Here is a 23,363-nt window from a genome sequence, read left to right on the forward strand (position 1 = left end):
ATGGCAGTTATGTCAAAACAACAAAAGGAGTTATGGAAATGGCAACAGGCATGTTACCAGATTAATGGAGTAATCTGGGAACGTCTGGAAAAGGAACCAAGTCAAGGATGGGCAGGATGGAGGAAGGACTTGGCCAGGGACAAAGGCTTAGGAGGGGATTAATACCTTCATTTTAACAACATGACTTATGTTTTCTGAAATGCCTAAGCGCTGTGTTTTCAAAATGCTACTTTTCTCATTTACTATAGGAAAAGAATTATATAAAAGTAGATTTGCTAAGTAGTTTTTTAAACATTAGTATACTATGCAATCTGTTCCAAATAGCTTACTGTTTTTCCTGAACTGCTGGGAAGCATTCATTAACAATGTCAAGTTTGGCTTCTGCAGCTTCTGTAAATAAATGATTATTTTCTTTTAGAACACTAACGACAACAACAAATCCTTTGGTCACATCAAACCTTGAACACTAAATGTAATCAGGCTGTCCTTTTGATAGTGGTCAGGTGTTGGCTCCATCCTATACTTCTAACTACAAAAACACTCCTCACACACGCAATTCAGTGAGGATTTCACCCCCAAAACACCATGCAGGCACCCTTCTGAAAATTGTTTCCACAACTATGGTTACAGGCATAGCAGTTTTAAAAATCTGGGTTTAATATTTGTAGTACTTCCCTAAAATTCAGTTATATTTAAGATCGCAGCTTCTGGATGCTTACTTGCAAGTGTGCACAAGGGAAGTAACTGTTAAGAACCCTAGGTTTAATGCATTGATTAGTCCCTGCAAGTACACTTACCAGAATATCCTTACATTTCAAAAACATGCCCAAAAAATGCATAATTTATATTTAAATCAGTGCAAGAAAATGAAATCATGTTAAAACTAAACATGCTTGCGCCTCCAGTATTACAGAGTAGGTTGAACTAGAACACCGGTTCCTCATCGCTGCAGAATCCCAGAGCAACAGAACAGATGCTCCAGACATCACTGCAGAAGTTAATAGTTCTTCAGAACACTAGCAAAAAAAGCAGGCCTGAGAGCTTGTAGCTGACAAAAAGAATACTGCCTAAGCATTCAAAAAACAGGAGGGAAAACATGCAGTGTGAGATTACGTGCAAGCACAGAATGCCACCTCAATAGAAGAAAAAAAGATGACCCATTTGAGTAACTCATCCGCTGAGCACTCTTGAGTAACCTGATGAGGAGGAAAGGAGAACTAAGTGATGAAGGCTTTCAGTACCTCTTCATTAAAAAGTGCCCTTTATCAGTTAGGATTCTATCACGAAATTTACAGGAAACATTAACAGTGTTTGGGGAAGAACAGAACAGGTTATATTAGTAACTTATAAACTGAAAATCTGACTCAAATGACCAAGAACAAACAAAACTGTGGTGGTTTATCTCGTCGCCTATGGCTCTTTTGCCTCAAACCACAACTCTACTGCGTGCTCGGCCACAGCTACAGGTCTTTTAGGAAAAACTCACAGCAAAAGAAAGGCTGGCAGGTCAGAGACTGCTTCTAAGGAGAAAACAATATTGGCTAGAACTGTAGTTTCTTTCAATCCCCCAGAAAACTTGCCTTCAGATCACTTATTTTTATAGGACATTTACTGTAAATACACCATACCTTGGGAGTAAAATCGAGTTCTTCCTCAGAAGTATGCCAACTGACATCGCTCCCCTCTTTCTCCAAGCTTCTTAAAAAGTAAAGCAAAATGAGTACTGTGTCTCGCCAATCATTCCTCAGGTATGTGCTGGGTATGTTTAAAGTCTTACCTGATTGAGTCTCCTTGCGACAAGTCGTCTATTGCTGTTCAAACATTAATTGACATGTTGAAATTAGATTTGGCATGCTAAAAATCAACCAGCACATACAAACATTTAACCTGGACAACTCTACATGTCATAACAGAACGAAACTTTGGGGAGTCAACTTAACGTAAGACAGCATGAATGAATGCATGCATTTCCAAACAACTGCTTTTTCAAGTCACACTGAATTGACAAAACAAAAAAGACTAGAGTTATATCTCCTTTGAACTTTTATACCTAAAAGTTTAAGAACTACCTCTAAACTAAAAAAACCCAGCATAGCATGAATATGCTACGTTAATAAACAGTTAACAAAATACTGGTGCTTTAGCAAGACAGTAAATAAATGAACTGCTGAAGTACTCATACTGCACACACAAGCACACACTGTTGAGAGAGATTTTACTGGTTTATATACTATACTAGCTGGTGCTCTACCCACTTACAGGTTATCCTGAAAAGGTAAAAAACATCAAAAAGCATAACCAAGATCTAAAGCAAGCTTATCCTCAGGTAGAAGAATCCCCAGCAGTTCTCTACGCTGCACCAAAAAGGGTATTCAACAGGCAAGACAGGCGTAACCAGGGCACTCTATACTACGCTCCAAGCTTTCATCCATGTTAAGACAGCAACTTGCACACAGGATCACAGCATAAATCAGGTCACAAGGGACCTCGGCAAGTCTCTCAGCCAACCGCCTCCTCAAAGCGGACTCAGCTCTGAGGCCAGATGAGGCTGCACAGGGCTTTTTCCACTCTGATCTTGAACCATTCAAGGAGGGAGACTGCACAACCTCTCTGTTTTACTGTTCTCACCATGGTGAAGCTGCCCACATTCCATTAGAAATTCTCTTGTTTCCATTTATGCCTCTTGTACCTTTGCTTCATGTGACGCACCACTGGGAGGCACCTGTCTCTGTCTTCTCCTTACACGTACTGGAAGCTGCTACTGGGTCCCCTTCAAAGTCATCTCCTCTCTACACTGAACAAGCCCAGTTCCCCCAGTCTCTCCCCAAAAGGCAAGTAGTCCTGCTCCTGGCAAAGTTTGATGGCCCTCCACTGAACTCGCTCACGGATGAAAGACCACTCTCTCTTGCACTGGGGGCTCAAAATGATACCCAGGGAGCTGGACACAACCCAGGGACTGCCAGGTAGCAGCGTACAATCCCCTCCCTCAGTCCCCTGGCTATGCTGCTCTTCATACAGCCCAGGACACCGTTAACCTTCTCAGCCAGCAGGGCACCCTGCTGGCTCATTCTCAGCTCACTTTCTGCCAAGACCCTCTGGCTATTCCCAGCAAAGCAGCTCTCCAGCCAGGCAGCTCCAGCACGTGCTGTAGCAAACGGTTGTTCCTTTCCATGTGCAGGACTTGGCATCTGCCCTTGTTGAATTCTGTTAAGACAGGCCTGACAGTCCATTTACCCAGCTTGTCAAGGTCCCTCTGAATGGCAGCGTGGCCCAGATGCACATGTTGCAAACTCAACGACAGCGCACTCTAGCACACCACTGATGTACTAAAGAAATCTGAACTCTAGGAATCCAGCCTGAAGAGTGCGAAAACCTCTCAATTACCAACAACTAAGATGAAATAAAAGGCCTCTTCAATTCCCAGGACAGAAAGGAAAAAAACAAATAGAGCCTCCACATCGTATCCATTTCAGCATTCCTCAAGTCCTCGATAATTAGTTCTCATTAACTCTCATCACAAAATGAAGTTGCTTATAAATAGGAGATTGGTGGCCTTCCATAAAGTTGTATGATGACAGCCAAATCGAGGTCTTAGACAAAATCATTAAAAGGAAAAGAAAACAAAGGGCATATCGTGTTGAGTAAGTTATCTGAACTTTTGCTTTTCATGGATAGTAACTTTAAGCAATGATCAAAACCAGTTCCCATTCTCCTTTAAAAAGCAAGAGAGAAAGTTTATGAGATAGTTTTCAGACAGATCTTGATGCCCTACTGTAGAAATGGGATCTAGAAAAGTAGTATCTAGGGATCACTTGTTTCTACTTTAATTGAAGTCCACTTTCATTGTGGAGTAACAGAAGAGCATATTTTTTTTAAAATATTATTTACTATCACTAATGACACAAAGCAATCACTCAATTCAGTAATAAAGGACCCGTGCAAAACACGCAAACAAAAAGCGCCCAAAGCCTGCTCTCAAACCTGATTTATAAAACCATCAGAATAGAGACCTCCAAGATAATAAACATCACAGGTGTGTTAGTATTTGTACATCACACAACATGTTTCACAGTTGAAATGCTACTGTATAGAATACCTTTCTTTGGTTTTCCTGTTCTTGATGTCTGGCTAGGAGATTGTGGCATTCCTATATCCATTTAGGGAAAGGCGTGTCAAGGACAGACCAAACAAGGACACCAGAATAAATGAATTCCCAGAAATCTGGAAAACCTAACCAGTACATTAACAAAGCTGTAGCAATGGGAGAATGTACTGTGACCATCAGCCTACTCTACAGTTACAAGAAGTAGAAGCCAAACCTATCACAACCTACAGAACTCTACTCTTAAGGGACAGTGTCAAACAGTGTAACTTAATTTACTTGCTCCATTGTAAAATACCTATATTCCAATATTTTGAAACACTGGAACAGATTCTTGGCAGTTTACTGTACTGCCAACTTTGAATTTCTCTCAGCTTGACTAGTCCTTGCCCAGCACTGACTGCCAATGCAATTCCTTCATATTTGTAGAGTGTTTTATACGTACGGCACACTCAAAATCCCTCCGTCTAAGCATCCCAAAAATCTGTAGGTGCCAACAAACTTTGGAGATACGCTAGCCAGTTGTGTCGATGGTGCCGGATGCAAACACAGCCCCCTCCTACCTCAGTTTGAAGGTAAAATCCCTGCATATATTGATTTGACCATGCTGAACTGTTCACATAGAGAAGCTACGCCACCAGCCAGAACGCAGGCATGACAAGCAGTCAGAGTGAATACCCTGTTCCCCCAGGGCTACAGGGCAGGCCACAACTGGACCAGAACGGGTGCACTGACTGGTGTGAGTGTCACGCATGTGTGCTTGTGTGTGTACGCGTGTCTATGTGTTGTGGAACAGAAGCTTTAGAATATAAATCACCATCCGCCTGCTCTACTCATCCTACTTTGTTGGGTAGCTGCAATAACAGAACCACACCATTCATTGATATAAAAAATAAAATTTTACATATCAATGAATGGTGTGGTTCTGTTATTGCAGCTACCCAACACCAAATGTCTGTGTGACAAGGCCATAACATTTGCCTCAGAGCAACAGGGAGTCCTGCTTACATTGATGTTACCACAAATACATGGAATGGATGTGGCAAGAGGACTCCTATCAAAAATACACATGTAAGAGTTAAAAAAAGGACCTCAAGATTGATTTATATCTCCTGTATCACTTTTTACGAAAATTGAGAAATGAAGAAGCAATGTGAAACACACTGAAGCACTTGTTTCTTTTCCAAGAGCTCTATGATGAAAAACCAACGGTTTCTGTAGGGACTCAGGGAAACGCTGAAGGAACAATACACCAATACGCAGTGGGGCAGCTAAAAAAAGCTGCCACTGAAGACATACTAGAAATCTGAACCCTTGCTTTTAGAAAAAATGCATAATTACTTTTTGCCAAAGAAATTCCAGCTTCAAATCTGAAAAGTCTGTCATTCGATATGCTAGAGGTGGAAGCCATTCATTTGGAGGTTTTTGCAAGTCTGTCTGTAATCAACAAAAAGGTTCATGTTCTGACAAAAAGTAAACACTCAAATAAGCATGAGCCAACTTCTTAAATATACCGACTTGCTCACTAGAAGCGAGTATTTTGAAGAATGTTCAACAAGTGCAAAAGGAATAAGGACTACATTGAAGATCCCAGAAAAACAGGAATGAAGAGCAAGATTAAAACAAAGAATTCAAAGTGGGTATTCCTCCGTTGTCTCACGAGCAGTTGAGCTTCTCCTCTAACAGGGGCTTCAAAGCTTTTACTGCAGCCTATCAAAGGGACTCAGGATGCAGGACCTGTGCTTTGTGGGTGCAAGCAAGAGACTGCAGAATCAATGCCACCAAGTGCTCCCTGCATGCTACTAATCCCTCTCACTCAACAGGCCGGGGTCATTTTCTAGGAGACTGAGCACAAGGAGAAAAAGATTCGTACTACTCAAGAAAAACAAGCCCTACTATAAACAGTTTGAGAACACAGCACACTCTTTCTCCTCCCAAGTCCTTAACCCACATAAATATGCTCTTCACACTTACTAGGCCTCTTCAAGTGAGGATTTCCCATAACATTGTTGACTTATGCTAGTAGTATTACTGTTTTCAAGGAACCGAGCAAATTACTTGGTTCAAGAACCCATATTTCCCTGAGGGTGTGATTCCAAAATGAATATACAACAGTATTATTCTTCAAGCCACATACTTTAACATAACCCAGGCCTGTCAGTCATCACAATGTGGTACCACAGCAATTATCTACATGCACAGGAGGCAGCCACAGAGTGCTGTTTGGGTAAAAGCAAAATTTTCTTGATTAAACTACCTGTACCATGCGCTTTCCAAAAACAAAATAAAAAAAAAAAAAAACACCTCTACATCTTCCTTCAATCTATCAAGAAACTTTACAAATCTCTGACTAGATCAAAGCAACTATTCCTAAGTCAAAGGAACAAAGTTTGGCTCTAAATTAAACTCCCCTATCTGGGAAAAGTGAATTCGGAAAAATATCCCATGTTTTGCTCATATTTCATGACATATTTAAAAAAGGAGTAATAAACTGTGTTTGAACACTGTCTGCTGCCCATTTGCCACAAAGTTCTGATGTAACACCCTTAAAAAAACCAGAAAGGATAGAACTTCCCACTGTAGGGCCTGAGAGGTAAAGATCAAACTGTCTTGTACTATATTAAAAGATTAGTTTTCTAAGATTCCTCTAGGGCTATATGAGCTCGTAAGCACAGACTGGATCTTAAAAATTAAGGAGTTGGTTTTTTTTAATTTAAAATGAACTCACTGAAGGAGCTAATTTTTTGATAACAAGGCAATTCAATTGTTTTTCTGGATCACAAGGTAATGTAGATTTTTTAAAGTTTATTTCATAAAATTACTGGAAGGAAAAGAAAAGTGTTATTTATTTTTACTGGAAATCAAACTATGTCCGTGAAGATACAATACACACAGAAGCTGCATTATTGTTGCTAACAAAGTGACTTTTCCAAGACGATTTTTCCTAAGTATGTCTCTACAGCACCTACACAGAAACAATCGTAACTGATGCTGAGAAATAAGACAACTCACTAAAGGCAGCTTAGTGCAGGTGAAACTATTAATATTAAAACACCACTGCACAAACTCAGTGGAAATCAACAAGACATGTACGGTCCTGCTCACTCATCTGTTGCTTCCCAACTACAGGAAGATGAACAACTACTCAGGATGAACCTTTTGCAATTCATTTTCACAATCTGAATGGCCATCTACAGGTACAATACACACCCAAAACCACTCTCACCTAGTTCCTTCCCTGTCCCCCTTCTCTCTCTGTATGAAAACCTATACAGATGGGCAATCTGGCAGGCAGAACGCAACAGCCCGGTACGTGGGCCCGTAGCACACAAACCGCAGCTGCCTTCACCCCTGACAAGAAGCACCTCCAACCAGCAACAAGTCAGCATATTCACAAAGCTTCTTGCGCTACCCCACCTGATGCCTCCACTAAAGTCAACGGCGAACACAGTGAGCGCTGACAACACAAACCCCCTAAAGAAAAGGCCACAGTGATTTTCCTCGTGAGCTCCTGCGTGATTAAAGATCCTACCTCCTCTGTCCACAGCAGGTGCACCCAACGTCAAGCCAGCAGCTCTGGCCCGGTGAGGAATGCCAGGTACTGTGTCGCCTTGTGCACCACCTTCGTCTCTGTCTCCCCAGAATGCGTATTCCACCAGGTGTTTACAAAGACTATATAGGGAAAGAGAAGAAACATATTTGGTAAAAACAACCACATACTTGCTTATACAGTTTAATAGAACAGTTAACAGCCACTTATCCACCCTACACGTATTCATAGCCATATGAATTCATATACTTGTATGCATTCACTGAGAGTAATACACACAGAACTTACTGCACGACTACTACCTACTTCAATGTTCACTACAGTCATGTTCACTCTAGAGGTGCATATCCACACCTACGAAGCTATTAGCTCCAGCTCGGCACAATATTTTCAGCCTAGCTGTTAAGCACACATAACCACCTCAGAGAAGGGATACGCACAGGTACAAAGCTACCCGTAAGAGGGGTGAAACTGCTTAAGACTTTAACAAAAGGGATTTGTTAGATCTCTGAAACAAAAGGCTGGTAGTTCCTGCTCATTGTAGTGGAAGTCAGTAAGGACAATGGTGCTGGTCTGAGGAGAGGACTGACATGCATTTCAGTTTGCCACGTTCTACCTCTGGGTAACTGTAGGATACAGACATGTTTTAGAGTTTGTATTGGGCAGGTGCAAGCTTAGCGTCAAAACTTGAAATCTACAGACAATTCAGGGCGGAAATTTTCTTCAACATCCAGATTAATACTAGACACAGGGAACGATACGTATCAGAAGACGTCACTGAGCACTGCTTCAGGACAGCTTTCAACACACCATTAAACCGTGCTGCTATTACCAAAAACATTCAAAAGCCACACTGACAGCTGACAACCTATTCTAACAATAAAGTCAAAAATTTACCTAGAATATCCATGAGTAACAGCATAATCCTCAGCTGTCCATCCGTTAGTGTCTTTATGGCAAAGATCAGCACCATATCGAAAAAGAACTTTTATTAAATTAAGCTGTCCACCAGATGCTGCAGTCATAAGTGGGGTTCTGAAACACCAAAAATGTTATGAAGTAGATCATTTGACACAGACACTGTAATTATTTTTATTCCTATTTGCTCTCAAAAAACTGTCCTCATTACTGAATGAGCAAAAGAAAACGCAGTTTTCATTAAATATTAACAGCAACCATAAAATTCAAGAGGGAGTCAAAACAACCAAACCTTCAATCTTCAGACAAAGCTTCCACATAGACAACACTCACATACAAACTATGCCACTATGCAGGAGATGTTTTTTACAAACTGAGGCAGTGCTGCTGAGCTAACAGCATGTTTCCTGCCAGAAGGGCCACCACAGACAATGCCTTCTTGTAATCCTCAACGAGGAAAGCACCCACTGAGGTATGACAACAGCCAAGTGCAGATGTTCTTTCACAAGTCACACAGAAATAGCTCCTATGTGGCTCCCCGGGTTTTTTTTTTTTTTTTCAGAGCTCATTCTCAGGCCTCCGATTAATCCAACCTAAAGAATACTGAAGAGACCCATGCAGAGTTTTGACAAACCGCTCACCTTTCACAGTGATCTCGAGCATGCACATCAGCTCCTCTCTGCAGAAGAAACTCTGCTATATCTTCATGACGTTCAGAGATAGCAAGAATAAGCGGAGTGTTTCCCTCCTGAAAGGGCAGATAAATACATTTAAAAATAAAAGTAAAAAAAACAACCCTACAAGAGAAATACTAGTACAACTTTTTGAAAGAACTTCTTCAACAAATACAAAAATTTACCTTATTCCGAGCATCAATATTGGCATTATGCTCAAGTAACAGCCCCGCTACAGTTGTATTAGGAGATCGGACAGCAAGGTGAAGGGCAGTGTTGCCGTCAGCATCTGCCAGATGTGGGTTGGCACCGTGCTCTAGCAGAATAGCTACACATTCTTCTTGCTGGCACTGTACTGCCTGGGAACAACACACAAAAAAGGAAGAACTGCCAGCACTCTGTTACAATTGCCCCAGCTTCCCAATGCTGGAAAATAAGAGCACCTTCAAAGCTGAGCTAACATATGCCTATTCCACGCTGATTACCAGATGCATGCTTCTACACAGAGCTGTGTAAAGAATCCTACCAGCCACCTCTCATTTAATGCACAGTTGACAAGCCCCACTTGAAAGAGCATAACATATTCCACATACCTTCATCAGCGGCGATCTGTTATCACTGTCAGTAAGATTTAGTTTACACTTGTTTTCTACGAGATATGTAACAACGTTCACATGGCCATTCGCAGAAGCAAGATGCAGAGGTGTCCTAAAAATTAAACATATTAAATTAGCACAAACAGACAACTAGAGAAATAATTTCAGGCTCTGATAAATTGATATGACCACAAGTTTCACTTTGCACAAAGCAAGCTTAAGAAATGATTTCTCATTCTGTTACCAGTAACAGCAGTTGCGCACCAAACACCTGAGACTGGCCAGCAAAACCCCTCCGCAGCATCTGCTTAGTAAGCTGCCATTTCCTTCACTCTAGAACTTAATCTGCACAGATTCCTGGGCCCAGGCATTGGTCACTGCCTCCAGCAGGACTACACCTGTGGTGCAGCAAAAAAGAACAGAGTTTGGGAATCTGAGAACTATGGCAAGCAACCCTCTAAGTTCTATAATTATTCATGTGCCAGAAGCATCAGAGATGTAGATGGGCTTTATATAAAGAGTATTAGCGTTTCCCTGCACTTCAAGGATTTCTGCTTTTTCTCTAGCTTGCTTACTACTGCAACAAAACCAAGTACTCACTTGCACCAAAGCGCCCCCCATAACATGCAGCAAACCAGACAGAACACTGTAATCCTGAGTACAGGAAAGTAATACCTGATCCTTCAGATATGTATAACTACAATAGTCATAATAAGCCTACTACAGAGGAAGTCCTCTCCAGGGAGGGAATACTGTGTTTCCATAATACATGACCAGCATAAGAAAATGAAACTCTTTTCTTCAAGTTAAAGCCTTGCCAGAAAGAAAAGGACTCCTTCAAACCACAGAACACCTTGGGTCTGATGTCAATTAACCAGCCTACTTGCACTGAAAGAAATTGCCCAGAAAGTCCTTGCATGTGTTTCCCCCTAAATCAGAGGCACAAATCAGCACAAGCTTCACGCTGTGCAAAGGCAAAGCACCTGCTGCTCTGCAGGACACCTGTCCCAACAGAGCAGAAGACAAGCTAGAAAACAGCTGGGACCTTCCTCCCTTGAAGGTGATGCAGTAACAATCCCACAGTTCCTCAAGAACTGAGAGGAACACCAGCACTGGTTCTGAACCACATCGCTGCAGGTAGGTCCTTCTCTGTATTTAGGAAAGCTCAAGTAGCCTTGCAATTGTTTTGGTACCTTGCTGAGACCAGAGCACAACAGCTCCCTGGCTAAGTGGGAATGGAAAGGGAGAGGTACACAAATGCAGTGGCAGGTGATGCAGAAACACAGTAATCTGTAATGCAGATACTTGTTACAGGGCAGCTGACATCCTCCTCCACTGCAACAAAGATGAGGATGAGAGAAATACAGAAAACTTCAAAGCACTTGTAATGTCTTGCTACAGACAGGGAACAGACTGGAGCACTGACAGAGGAGTAGCTCAAGAGCAACTACCACCACTTTTTGAGAAATTTCCATGGAAACATGCAGGATTCTTCATCTCTGAAGAAATGACTGGCTGAGATTATCTGAAAGCTAACCAGGACTGGTTATGAAGGAGTCCACAATCATGTGAAAGCTGCTACTACCAACCACTAGGAAGCATGACAGACGTGAAGTAGTCACTATCAGCTCTGCAAACAGAAAAGCCTTTAGAAAACTTGTGGACTTGTTGCTGTCCTCCTCAACCAAGCCTCTCAGTCTGTCAACAGGAGATGGCTCTGCTCGGAGCAAGGCCTGCTGTGCTCCACAGAAGATCCACTTCAGGGAACAGGCTGGCAGAGAACACCAGTGTTCAGGGTTGCCTGTCCCTGCAAGAGGCCTCCAGTAACACCGAAGTTCTTCCACCACCCAGCCCTGGGGACACTGCCCAGATTCTGTTCCTGCTCCTGTTGCTGCTACGCTGATCACCTACAGAGTAGAGGAGAACTGCTGATGCCTGAGCAGCCACGAAACAACCCCACTGGGAAACAGCAGGTTGGCAGTACGCACTTTGAATGGCCCTTGAGCCGACAACCCAGCAGCTACAAGCCAAGCAATGAAAGCGCTGGAGTTCAGTCTGACAGGCAGCTGACAGGGTAAATCTCCCTTAGCGATGAGCTCTGACCCAGGATGATGACTAGCTGGCATTGTGCCTACAGTGCTTCCAACTCTGTGACAGAGACGGGCAAAAGTCAGCAGTGAGGCTGAAGGTTTGGCTAGACCACCTCTGAAAGCTGCCTGCTCCTAACTGATGCTGTATCAAGCACACTTTCGGGAGGTCTTATGGGCTACAGGACCCACTTCATGGAAGGAACCTGTTGGTGTGATCCTTGCCATGTTCCTGGTGCAAGATTTTGCTTTTGGAAATCCTGAGCAGCAAAACTGAGATATTCATACAGCCAATGCACACATTTTTGCCGTTACTTTGCATTATTTCCTATTCTTCACCTCTGTTTCCAATGATACCAAGTCTTCCAACACGAAGCCCTGAAACGCAACTGCATCTGGTGGTCACTCACAACACACATCACACTCACAAGCACTAAGAGGGCACAGGTGGCCTTGCAACCCTCATGGCTGGTACAGAGGGCAGTGGCTGCAGCAAGTAGGCAGGCTCTGTCCACCGAATTGCTCTCAGCCTCGCTGTTCAGCACTGGGCATTATCATGGCAAAACCACCACAGTGCTCATCATAGTATGCTGCCTTTTCTCCCCTCCCCACCCCCCGGCCCTGGCTTGTTTTTTTTACCGTTTGTGACTTTATTTGTCCTGTTATAACACTGAGAATAGCCTGGCACACAGAAGGAAACCTTTCCAGAGGAAACAAAGCTTTCTAGACAAGATGAGCTTGAAACGCAAAAACTAGCGAAATTTCATACCAGGGTCTGCTAAGAGCTGGTGACTGACTGCTGACTGAATCAGCCACAGTGAATGGGAAGGCAGTAAGAAGAGAAAGAGAGAGACTTTCAGAACTATTTCCATAAATGCCATCGAGCACCTTGACTCTGGCAGCTTAAGTATGCACGAAAGTGCACTCGAGCCACCTTAGCCGGCATCACCCACGCTCCAGCTGCATAAACAAATACTGGCTGGCAACACTCAGGCACACAGCCCACATGCTGACTGACTGCACTCTTCATTGCTTTTCCTACAAATCTAGACAGTTCCAGGTGTTTTCAGGGCAATAAGCTAGCTGGCTGGCAAAAGTCCAGTCTTCAGAAAAGACAGCCCAGGATGCTGAAGTACTCTGATTAAACCAGCATCCCCTCTGAATGTCAGGGATGTTTTGACTCAGAGTCTTTTCAGAAAAGGCATTAACAGCTCGACACATACAAGACCCAAAACCTTCAGCTGATTCCCTTAGGCTTACGGTGGATCATGAGGAGCTATGCTGCAGCCCAGGGCTTCTCCTTAAGATACAACTGCCAAGTACTTGCTGTGCTCGACTCAAAAGCACACATCCTAACACCTGCCAGAAGCAGCAGCTTCCTCTGCATGGCACTGCCCAGATCTTCCAAACCAAGGCACTAATTAGCTGTACCAAGGCCACAGAGCAAACAGCAAAGTAACTGCCACCTAAAATCAGACTGATGTTGCTTTGGCTGCAACATCACAGTCACAAAAGGCACATCAGGCAACCGTCCACACAGCACCAATACACAGCACATTCACCCTTTCCTAAACGCAGTGCTTACCCCTCTTTTACTCCCAGCTGAGGCAGTGCAGCTTGCTCAGCTCAACTACTAAGCCCGCACGCTGAGGCCTCCAAGGCGCATGCACTCTGCCTTCCAAGCCTGCCTGGAGAATGGCCCTGAGGCTCCTTCTGCAACCCGCCCTGGCCAGGCTGCTGCCGGCCCCCTGCCGCTCCTGCGCCCCCAGGCAAGGCAACACCCCCGGGAACGAGGGCACGGAGGGGGCCGGGGCAAGACGGGGGATGCTCGGCCGACTCCAAGGGCTCCTGGCAGCACAGGCCTGGCTCCCCGCCCAGGCTGAGGCTCCCCGCAGCGATGCTGCCGTTCGCTCCCAGCGCCCTTGAGCTGCACCTGCGGGTCCCGGCGCTGCCCGCAACCCCCCCCACACCCCGCCCCAGCACCGCCCGGCGCTGCTGCCCCCCGCCGCTTACCGCTCCGCCGCGTCCCGCTCGTCGATGCCGCATTTCTTCAGTCTCTGCCGCACCTGACCCAGGTCGCCACGGGCGGCCGCACGGTGCAGCTTGCCCAGGTCCTTCAGCCGGAGCTCGTAGGCACCGGTGGGGAAGGGCTTGGCGGAGCTGCCGGACGCTGCCGGCCGCCCCTTCTTCCTCCTCCCGAACCCGAAAAACCTCTTCATCCCGCGGCAGGGGCGCGGGCACGGTCCCGCCTCAGGGAAGAGATGGCGGGAGGCACGCGGCGGGCTGCGGCAGGCCCCGGGCAGGGCCGGGGGATGGGGAGTCCCGGGCAGGGCCGGGGGATGGGGAGTCCCGGGCAGGGCCGGGGGATCGGGAGTCCCGGGGCAGGGCATCGGGGGATCGAGGGTCCCGGGCAGGGCCGGGGGATCGGGGGTCTCGGGGCAGGGCATCGGGGGATCGGGGGGCCCCCGGGGCAGGGGGATCGGGGGGCCCCGGGGCAGGGACGGGGGATCGGGGGGCCCCCGGGGCAGGGGGATCGGGGGATCGGGGGGCCCCCGGGGCAGGGGGATCGGGGGGCCCCCGGGGCAGGGGGATCGGGGGATCGGGGGGCCCCCGGGGCAGGGGGATCGGGGCCCCGGGCAGCGGCCCGGTACGGCTGTCTACGGAGCGAACCACCAGAGGGCGGGAAGCCGAGCGCACAGGCTGCTCCTCAGCGCGGCAGCGGCGGACAGCGCCTCCCTCAGCGGCGAGCGCGGCGGTTAAACGGCCGGCGGGCTCTGCTGGCGGGGGCGGGGTCTGCTCCGGCGCGTGTCCAGCGCGAGTGACGTCACTTCCTGCCCCGCGGTGCCCGGCCGCGGCGCTGCCGAGCGGGGCCGGGGGCAGCGAGAGGCCCGGCGGGTGGCGGCGGCGCTGCGCCCCCCGCAGAGCACTCGGGCCGCTGTCGGGAAGCCCGGGGGGGTGCCGGCGTACCGGGCAGCAGCAGCTCCCCGCTGGCCCCGGCGGGGCCCGCGCTGCGAGCACGCTGGGGGGCTCGGTCTAGTTGGTTTTAAAAGAAAATGGCTCAAACTGGGAAAGCGCTTGTCGTTCAGGGCAAGGGCATCTCGTCAGGGAGTTATGGCCAAAACAGCTCTGCGAGCAATTCGCCTCCTAGTTTGTTGAGCAGTCCTGCTTGTGTGCCATCGTTAGCCCTGGGCAAATGGATGCCAAAGGAACAAACAGCAAGGGTTAATATAGCGGGAGGGGGGCGGGGGGGGGCCTGTAGGCATCATCTAGTTACCTGCCTTGCCAGGACAGGGTCAGAAAGTTACTTTCCAGTAAATGTGGCCGAGCTGGCACTGCCACAAAAGAACACAAGCGGCCACTGAGTGTATGGAAACGTGGTCCAGAAATCAAAAGACAGGTCGTGCCTTTGGCATAGATAAGTTGGGAACCATCCTCCTATTCTACTGCTGCGGTGATGGCACTAAGTAGTTCAGCGTGGTGAAACCTTCCTATAAGAACCATATGGTTTTGGGGTGATGTCACAGTCCAGTATACCCTAGATGGTTTGACTCATGGAACACCTTGGCAGCACACTTCTTCCTCTTAGAAACTGTCTCTTGCCAGTGAGTTTGTGAAAAATGGGAGAGATGGCAAAGAAAACCTCAATCAGAGAGAGGGACACACTTCACTGTGATTAGCGCTGAAAATATTGATTACAACAGGACAGGAATCTAGTACCACTTTTTAGGGAGGAGATTCAGCCCTTTGAAATGCCTTCTTTTTCTTCATCACTAATAATGGTACAGCTCCTAGAACCTTCATTTTCCTTTCTGGAATGAGCCTTCACAGCTTTATCAAGCCTGTTCGCTCTGGCAGTGTTCTCGCCGACCAAAGTGGCTGATGTACAGTCACTTTCCTTAGCTGATCCTCAGTGTATTAGCAGCATTCTGTTATTGCAGACATGATCTCTAGAAGGAAGAGCTATAATAATAATAATAATAATTTTAAAAAGACAGAAAAAAGACTTTTGCTGAAAACACATCCAAGTAAATTCAGGTTGCAAAACCCGAATTCTATGAGTTTTGGGAAATGGCTATGAGCAGCAGCCATTTCAAGAGTACCTCTGTAATCAGTCGGACCATTTAATGGGGGAATGGAGAGCAAAATGCATTTTTTAATTGAGTGTATTTGTTTTTTTCCAGACATTAGAAGAAAGGCAGGATTTTATTTACAAGATGGCAATACACAGTAAACACAATCCATCTCTGCTCTTTCCAGGAGGAAGTATTTCCTCTCCAGTCCTTTTTCAAGTGCACGCATGCTCAGCCACAAAAACTTGTTTTTTTTTCAGGTCACTCCCCAGGCAAGACCAGGAGATTCTACAGTTCCTGTGCAATATTAAATGTTTCAGAATGGTATTAAACCCCCCCGTGATTACCCAGTTTTAGTTGGCAGGGACTTGGTAGCTGGCTGGGCTGAAATTCAGTTTCAGGCTTGGAAGATAAGAGGGTGCTGATGGGTCCTGTGGATATAGTATTATGGGCACAACGGGCACTATTTGTTTATTATTAGCCAGAAAGGATGCAAAACTAAAAACTAGAATCTATCACCCAGAGCAACCTCAAAAGCACTTCTGGGAACTCTGCTTCTGGGTCTCCATGACAAGGGAAAGACGGACTGAGTCAGCTACTAGTAAGCAATAAGTTACTGCATTCATTTTTTCTGCATCACCTCACACTGCATTGTGCCCTGGGAAGCAAAGACACCATTCCGAAAAGCAAACCCCCAACTGCCTCCTGCTCAACTTGTGCCTGAGACAGGCTTCAGGGGGTGACCTTGGGCAAGGCCAACTGCACAGAGTTGTTCCGAGTGATGGTTGCGTTACTCCCCTCTCTTCCGAGAGGGAGTAACTGGGAACTCTTCCCAACAGAGCCACTCCAGAACTTACACAAAGATACCCATCTAGCTTTTATTTGCTTCCTCCGTGACCCCCAAACGATAAGGTACTCGCAGCCTGAATGGCAGGGATAACAGAAAGCAATGATATGTAAGAACCTGACCAGAAGGTGCATGTGGTTCTCCTGGGTATTGCCTCGGTGCCCGGAGAATTTTCTGGGCTCACCTGTTCCAACAGTTCAGCCTTCTCCTCGTCCAGCTGAGCAACGCGCTCTTCCAAGGTGGGATCTTGACTTCAAGTGCTCCTCCCACGCGCTGTGCAAGTCCTTGGATGTCAGAGCCAGCATGTTCTGCTTCTGCATCTGTGAAAGCAACAGTGGCAGAAGAAAAAGTAAGGTGGCCGGAAAAGACAAGAGCGCAGGAGAATGCAGTAACTCACACAGAAACAGGCCTAAGCTCTCCTCCACCCATCCAAGACCTATGGCCAAGGTTGATGTGGAGTGTAAAACACACCTTAGGAACCATAACCAAGAACAGCAGCTGGAGCTGATGGGAAGAAGGAATACTCTAGAAGTGACAGGATGAGGTTGCAACTTCGGGGAACAAGATGACGTGTCCACACACACACAAAATCACCCTACAGCTTTCCTGCAAAGCTCCTCTGGTTCCCTCTATACTTCAGTTTCCATAAGAACACTGCAAAACGTGGTGCAAAAGTACAACATTCGCTCCTACTTTCAACAGCTACACTCAGATATATTCATATAGTTACAGACATTAAGTACCTTAGTTTTCAACTTTCTTTCCAACTCCTTTTGCAAGCGCAGCTTGTCTCTCTCCAGGTCACTGTGGTAGCGTGTAGTAACTTCAAGTGAAGCTTCTGGCATAGATTGCTTTTTAGGTGCATCAGCAAGCTCCTGCTGCAGTTGTCCAACCATGCCCTAACAAAACAGTTAAATGAGCATGAAGAAAGTTCTAAGAACATGAAATACACCTTTAACTTATTTTATTATACAATTAGACCTGTCTTTAGATTGAACCCAAAGGTATGAAATTTTGCCTGCCACCAGCAGGCATCTGCGCAGATGATGAACCTCTCATCATCTTTCTCAGCTGAGCACCTTTGACTATCAGCAGCTGTTCGTGAGGATTTCTGGTTCCTAACACATAAAAAAGGCTCAGGTGTTGTTCTTCCTTGAACAATACACAAGCACACACTGCAATCAGGTATTTTTTTCTAACAAAACCCAAAGAAATCTGTTGTGATCTAAGAGCCATAGTTTGACTGCAAATATTACTCTGGTGACTGAAGGCAGGACTTTGTGTTAGATTGTTCTTTCTTCTGTTTCTTCACTATACAAGTACAATTAAATGAATACAAATATCTGAAAGGTCTTTTGAGATACACTTTAAGAGTATCTTGAATCACATCCTCTTGTAGTCTTCTTACTGAGCTCGTTTTAGAGTAACAACTGCCTTTATACTGATAGATTAGGTTTACAAAATTCTGGATAGCTCATATATATATATATATATACACACACAGTCTTCAAAAGGAGCCTGTTATTTTGGTAGTAAGAATACAAAGCAAGTCACAGATTAAAATGATTGACAGTACGGCTGGAGTGTGGCTACATATCATAAAAGAGAAGGGAAAGCTTAAGGTCACTGTCTGACATGAACTTTGAGGAACAGGCAGGCCCCTCAGAATCCTCAAAACACATACAGAAATCAACAGCTGGACATTACTAATACTCTTCAATCTAGATAGCAACTAAAAGAGAAACTGTAGAAGAATGGCTGCAGAAGCGTGGCCTTAGAATCTCTGAAGATCTGCACAATCCAGGCCTGGTATTAGAACAGGCCTGTAATCAGAATTGTGCTGAAGTTGCTGTGCTGAAGTTAACAAGAAAGGTAGCCTTGAGCTATTCTTGAATCCTGAGACCAAGTAATTATGTTGTGCCAACAGGCCGTGGCTGTAACAAGCTACAGCTGCTGGGAAAGCAGGTGCAGGGCCAAGAAAGAGAGGGAGCGGTATGGGAAAATAGGGAGTAACAAACTACAAGGCTGAAGCACAGCAACACAATTAGCTACATGGATAGAATGCTTATTTTAGTCATGATAATTAGGGGTGTGAGAACCACGCGCGTTTAGAGACTACTAACCAATTCTATTTCTGCTTTACGAATGTGCATGTGTATCGGTTCTATATAAGTAGTGTTAGAAACTAATAAAGTTGAGCAAGATGCGTAACTCATCTTGAGCGTCTTCTTGACCCCAGCGAACCCTTCTTCCAACAAGAAACTATTTTTTCCCCTCTGTAGAAGCTTCATATAAATCCAACCCCAACCACTTCACTTGTCTGCATCTTCATTTCTCAGCCCTCGTGTATTGGACGGTTCCTGCTTTTATACCACTCTCATTCATGTCATCAGTGCAATACTTATATAAAAAACATCAAATACAAAAACTATTCTATAGGGCATATGTCTTAGGGTTAAGATTTAACTTATATCTTAAGGTTTAAGCCTTAGGGATAAGTCTTAGGGTTAAGTTTTAGGGTGAAGTCCTAGGGTTAAGTTTTAAGGTTAAGACAGGGTTAAGTCTTAGGGTTATGTCTTAAGGTTAAAGTCTTAAGATTAAATCTCAGGGTTAAGTTTTAGGGTAAAGTCTCAAGTATAAGGCTCAATGTTAAGCCTCAGGGATATGTCTTAAGGTTCAGTCTTAGAGTTAAGTCTTAAGGTTCAGTCTTAGGGTTAAGTCTTAGGGATAAGTATTAAGGTTAAGTCTTAGGGTTAAGTCTTAAATTTAAGACCTAGGGTTAATTCTTAGGGTTAAAATCTTAGACAAAAAAATTTGTGGGACAAAAAGACTTAGTGGGGTATTTTCATTCTCACAGTGCTGTTTCCTCTCCTTTCGTTGTCAGTAACCTAGCTACCCAGTGATTTTGGGGGGACGTTAGGGTTAGCATAGATGTTAGGTTAGCTTTAGATGCTTTACATGTTAGAGATGCATTCCTCGTGATTCTGCTCCACGCACAAGAAAAAGCCCAGTTTGCCTTTGCCTGGAGCGGGACTCAGTATGTTTTCAAACAGTTTTCTGCAAGGATACAAACACTGCCCCACTATCGCTCACAATGCTCCGGCCACAGTCCTAGCACAGATCACCATTCCACCTGGCCTCACAGTGTATCGATACATTGACGGCATCCTCAGCAGGGCAGAAGGGCCAGAAAGCGTTACAGATGCAATGAAAAACATTTGGGCAACACTAATCAAGTTGGGACTGGAAGTCCCAGAGTCAAAGTGCCAAGGGCCAGCACGAGAAGTTAAATTCCAAGGAGTCTGGTGGGTTGCAGGAGCTGCCTCTCTTCCACCAGACTCACTGGAAAAGAAAGAATCTGGGCACAATCCATCCAGTACGCTGGAACTACAACAAGTTCAAGGGACTGTGAAGTACTGGTGTAACCATATTCCTGCCTTTTCTGTCATTGCTCGTCCCTGGTAGAATTTGTTATAAAAGGGAAAATCATGGCAGTGGACATCTCATCAGCTCTGTGGTACCGTCAAGTTCCCCTTCCTGCAGGAGCATAACAGAGCCTGGCCGCGGGGTCTCCACTCCGCTCCAGCCCCCGTTACCCCTGTCAGCACGTGCTGAGGTTGCAGGCTGCGCTGCTTAGGGAGCCGTGGCAACACACATTTAGGATGGTGAATGCCAGCCATCCTGAAAGCGACAGCTGTCTCTTACCCTAAAAAGCTTCCTGTAATACTATGCTTCTCTGAGGTCCCAGTTTTCTCGAATTGCCCTGGCCAGCCCCCCGACTGCACCCCAGCATCATCCACCCTGCATGGCCCAACTGGTGGAGGAGGTGCTGCGGAGGCAGCCCTGGGTCATTTTGACCCTCTTGCCACCACCACCGGGCATCTCCTCCTGCCGGGTGGTGCCCAGATCAGGCAAGGCTGCTGGTAAACAGGCCAAGTGCCCCACATTGGCTGACACCCTCAGGATGCCAGAGACGTCCCCACGGGGCAGCATGCCACCCAAGAAGAGGAAGAAGATGGTGGTGTGCCCGGTGGCAAAAAGCTCCAAAACCCTCTGGGAGGGGAAGCTGGACAGGGATGCCACGGCGGTGGGCTGTAGTGGGGAGCAGGGGTCAGCAGCAAGCAGAGGGCATCCAATAGCGACTACGTGCCCACCAAGCAAGCCAGAACCCTGAGGAACACCAGGAGACAAAGTGCTCCACACCGCGCCAGTCACAGTTGATATATTGATAGAGGAGGTGTGGAGCACAGATCCCTCTGACGTGTGACCTGCACCTGCCCACTGCAACCCCAGCCCTCTACCAGATCTGTCTGTCTTAATTCATTAAACGTTTGACGTTCCTTGCACAGCGCCTCTGCCTGCGGTCATTCACGCAGCGGGAGATGAGGGTTAATGCAGCCCCTGCCACATGCAGAGATCTGACCCTCCACCTTCCCCTCTGTCGAGGTGACACCTTCACCGAGCTGGCCCACTCTCTAGAGTATTTACAAATGAAGGGACTCTCATCAAGGGAGGCAGCCTTGGCAGGGGTGATAAACAAAGACCAGGCAGCGGAAAGAGCACCGTTATCTAAGTTGCGCAGGAAGAAGACTTCCAATGAGGAAAGTTCTGGCTGCAAGAGAACACAAGCTGATCAGGTCTTGGGATCCACTGACACCAACAGAAAATGAGTTTAAAATAGGACAAAGATAATTGTGGTAGTGGGAGATGGTGACCTCTAACTGAAATAGTTCTGCCCCAAAGAGGCCAAAATCCCGCTTGGGGAGCATGCGTAGTCCGTAAAACACTTCAGCAGTGCTACTGAGGATGCGTACGCGTTTGCATTAGAAGCGAGAAACCAGTCACCAAACCTGTGTATGACACATGACTATGCAACGTGTGGCGCTCTGAGAAAGGCCTGAACCCCTTCTCAGTGTTCCAATTGGACCTAAAAACTTTGCATGCACTTTTTAATCGCTGCCCCCAAAGCGATTTCCCCACAGGGTCAGTAAGCAAGGGGGTGGCGGAGTGGCTCTCTCAGACCCCCTGCCAGCCCTGCCCTGGGTGCCGGTGCCTCCGGCCCTGCCCCAGCAGACGTTGCTGCGCTGATGGAGGGGCTCCCTCCCTCTCCACTGCATTTGCAAAGGGAATGGCTGGCTCACCCTTTGCTGCCCACGCAGCCAGCCCTCACCTTTAGCTGCTGTCATTCCCAGGGGCGCCGGCTCTCTCCCAGCACCCTCACACCTTCTCCCTGCAGCACCGCGAGAGAAGCGTTCGCCAGGCACACGGGTGCCGTCACTGCCCTGCGCAGCTGCGCACCCCAGACTGGCCCTGCCTGACTGCCTCCCTCACCAAGCACCTCCACCTCCACAGTCTCAAGCTCCATCCCTTTAGATGGAAAGGGGGTCACTTTATTGAGAAGTAACCGTTCCTCATGAGGAACACAGTCTCTTCAGGAGGCAAAATACTTTAGTAGCGTTTAGAAACAAAGCTGGGGCATTTGTGGGGCCACCTCATCACTACTCCAAACAATGTGTCCTTTGTGGAGAAAAACTGAAGAGCTAGACAGTTTCCAGAGGACAGCAAAACCTGACCTGCTGAGAGCTTAGGACAGTCCACGTCATGTTCTTCTTCACACTTGGTGCACATTTGACAAGCTGCGAGATGATGGTAATTTACTTCCTTCAGAGAGGACAGCAAGACACTGTTGCCAACTCAGCGTAGGTTTTTTGTTTTTTTTTTTCTGGTTGACCAAGCAAAGAAACGGAGGCAGTTTCAAAGTGCGCAGAAGCACAGCTGCAGACATAATTCCTGCTGTCACGCAGGCAGCAGGAGTGAACTTCATCCCTTTGGGTCCTTTTGAGAACACCAAGCACCCAGATGGTGCTGAAGGATGTTTTTTTTTTACATAGGGGACCCTCGGAGAGAATCAGACATGTCCAGTTTTATTCCCTGGGAAAATGCCCTGACACTGTCCTGCCCCTCAGGTGGCGTAGGACAATTAAACTTATTAGTAAGCATGGGCTGATTCCTGGCCCACCATGATTCGAACAGCAGCCCACAAATCCCTCAAATAGTTTTGTTCTGCCTGTACTTACGACAGTTACATTGCTCGATGTTGTGGGGGGAAGCAGATCACACAGCTTGCTCCTTTGATGCGCAGGGCTGCATTTCAAAGGACTACGACAAGCCCAGAAGAGCACAGCACAGTATGGCTTACGAATCAAGTAAATATTGCATCACAAACCATAATGCATGTGTCTGTCTGAGAAAACGGGGTTTATGTAGGCACATGCGAAATGGGTCTCCTGCTCAAAACCCAGCAAATCCTGTTTAGAAAAGTTCATATATTGAAATGATAGGGCAACATGCTTTTGGATTTGTCTCTAAATCCCCACGGAGATGTAACTCCTTCACTGCCATCTGAAATCGTACAGCTTGAGGCACTTTTATGTAAAGCCAAGAAAGCTCAGCTCAGAAGGCAAAGATCCTTCTTAACGGAACGGATCATCTGTAACTACAAGACACCTTCCCTCCCAC

The 23,363-nt window shown here is 46.4% G+C and overlaps 1 protein-coding gene and 1 long non-coding RNA gene across 7 annotated transcripts; both read right to left on the bottom strand.

The window, feature by feature from the left end:
• Positions 1-279: 279 nt before the first annotated feature.
• LOC121082035 (ankyrin repeat domain-containing protein 7-like) lies at positions 280-14,250 on the bottom strand. Of its 6 annotated transcripts, none has more exons than XM_040581370.1 (10): positions 13,941-14,250; positions 9,838-9,952; positions 9,430-9,603; positions 9,212-9,318; positions 8,550-8,687; positions 7,635-7,774; positions 4,097-4,147; positions 1,778-1,811; positions 1,629-1,698; positions 280-390 (listed from the first exon to the last, which is right to left on the bottom strand). In XM_040581370.1, exons 1-10 carry the CDS (start codon positions 14,144-14,146, stop codon positions 295-297), a joined length of 1,131 nt encoding a protein of 376 aa, XP_040437304.1. In that variant the 5' UTR covers positions 14,147-14,250; the 3' UTR covers positions 280-294. The 6 variants fall into 6 exon arrangements, with proteins under 6 accessions (XP_040437304.1, XP_040437305.1, XP_040437306.1 ...); XM_040581371.1 differs by having other exon boundaries at positions 1,629-1,695; positions 13,941-14,249; XM_040581372.1 differs by lacking the exon at positions 4,097-4,147 and having other exon boundaries at positions 13,941-14,245.
• Positions 14,251-14,477: 227 nt separating this feature from the next.
• LOC121082034 lies at positions 14,478-17,113 on the bottom strand. The gene is made up of 3 exons (XR_005825882.1): positions 17,029-17,113; positions 15,202-15,887; positions 14,478-15,112 (listed from the first exon to the last, which is right to left on the bottom strand). It is a non-coding gene; the product is annotated as an uncharacterized LOC121082034 (long non-coding RNA).
• Positions 17,114-23,363: the final 6,250 nt, after the last annotated feature.

This window comes from Falco naumanni, unplaced genomic scaffold (assembly GCF_017639655.2).
Source record: "Falco naumanni isolate bFalNau1 unplaced genomic scaffold, bFalNau1.pat scaffold_173_arrow_pat_ctg1, whole genome shotgun sequence".
In the NCBI taxonomy this organism is placed as follows: domain Eukaryota; kingdom Metazoa; phylum Chordata; class Aves; order Falconiformes; family Falconidae; genus Falco; species Falco naumanni.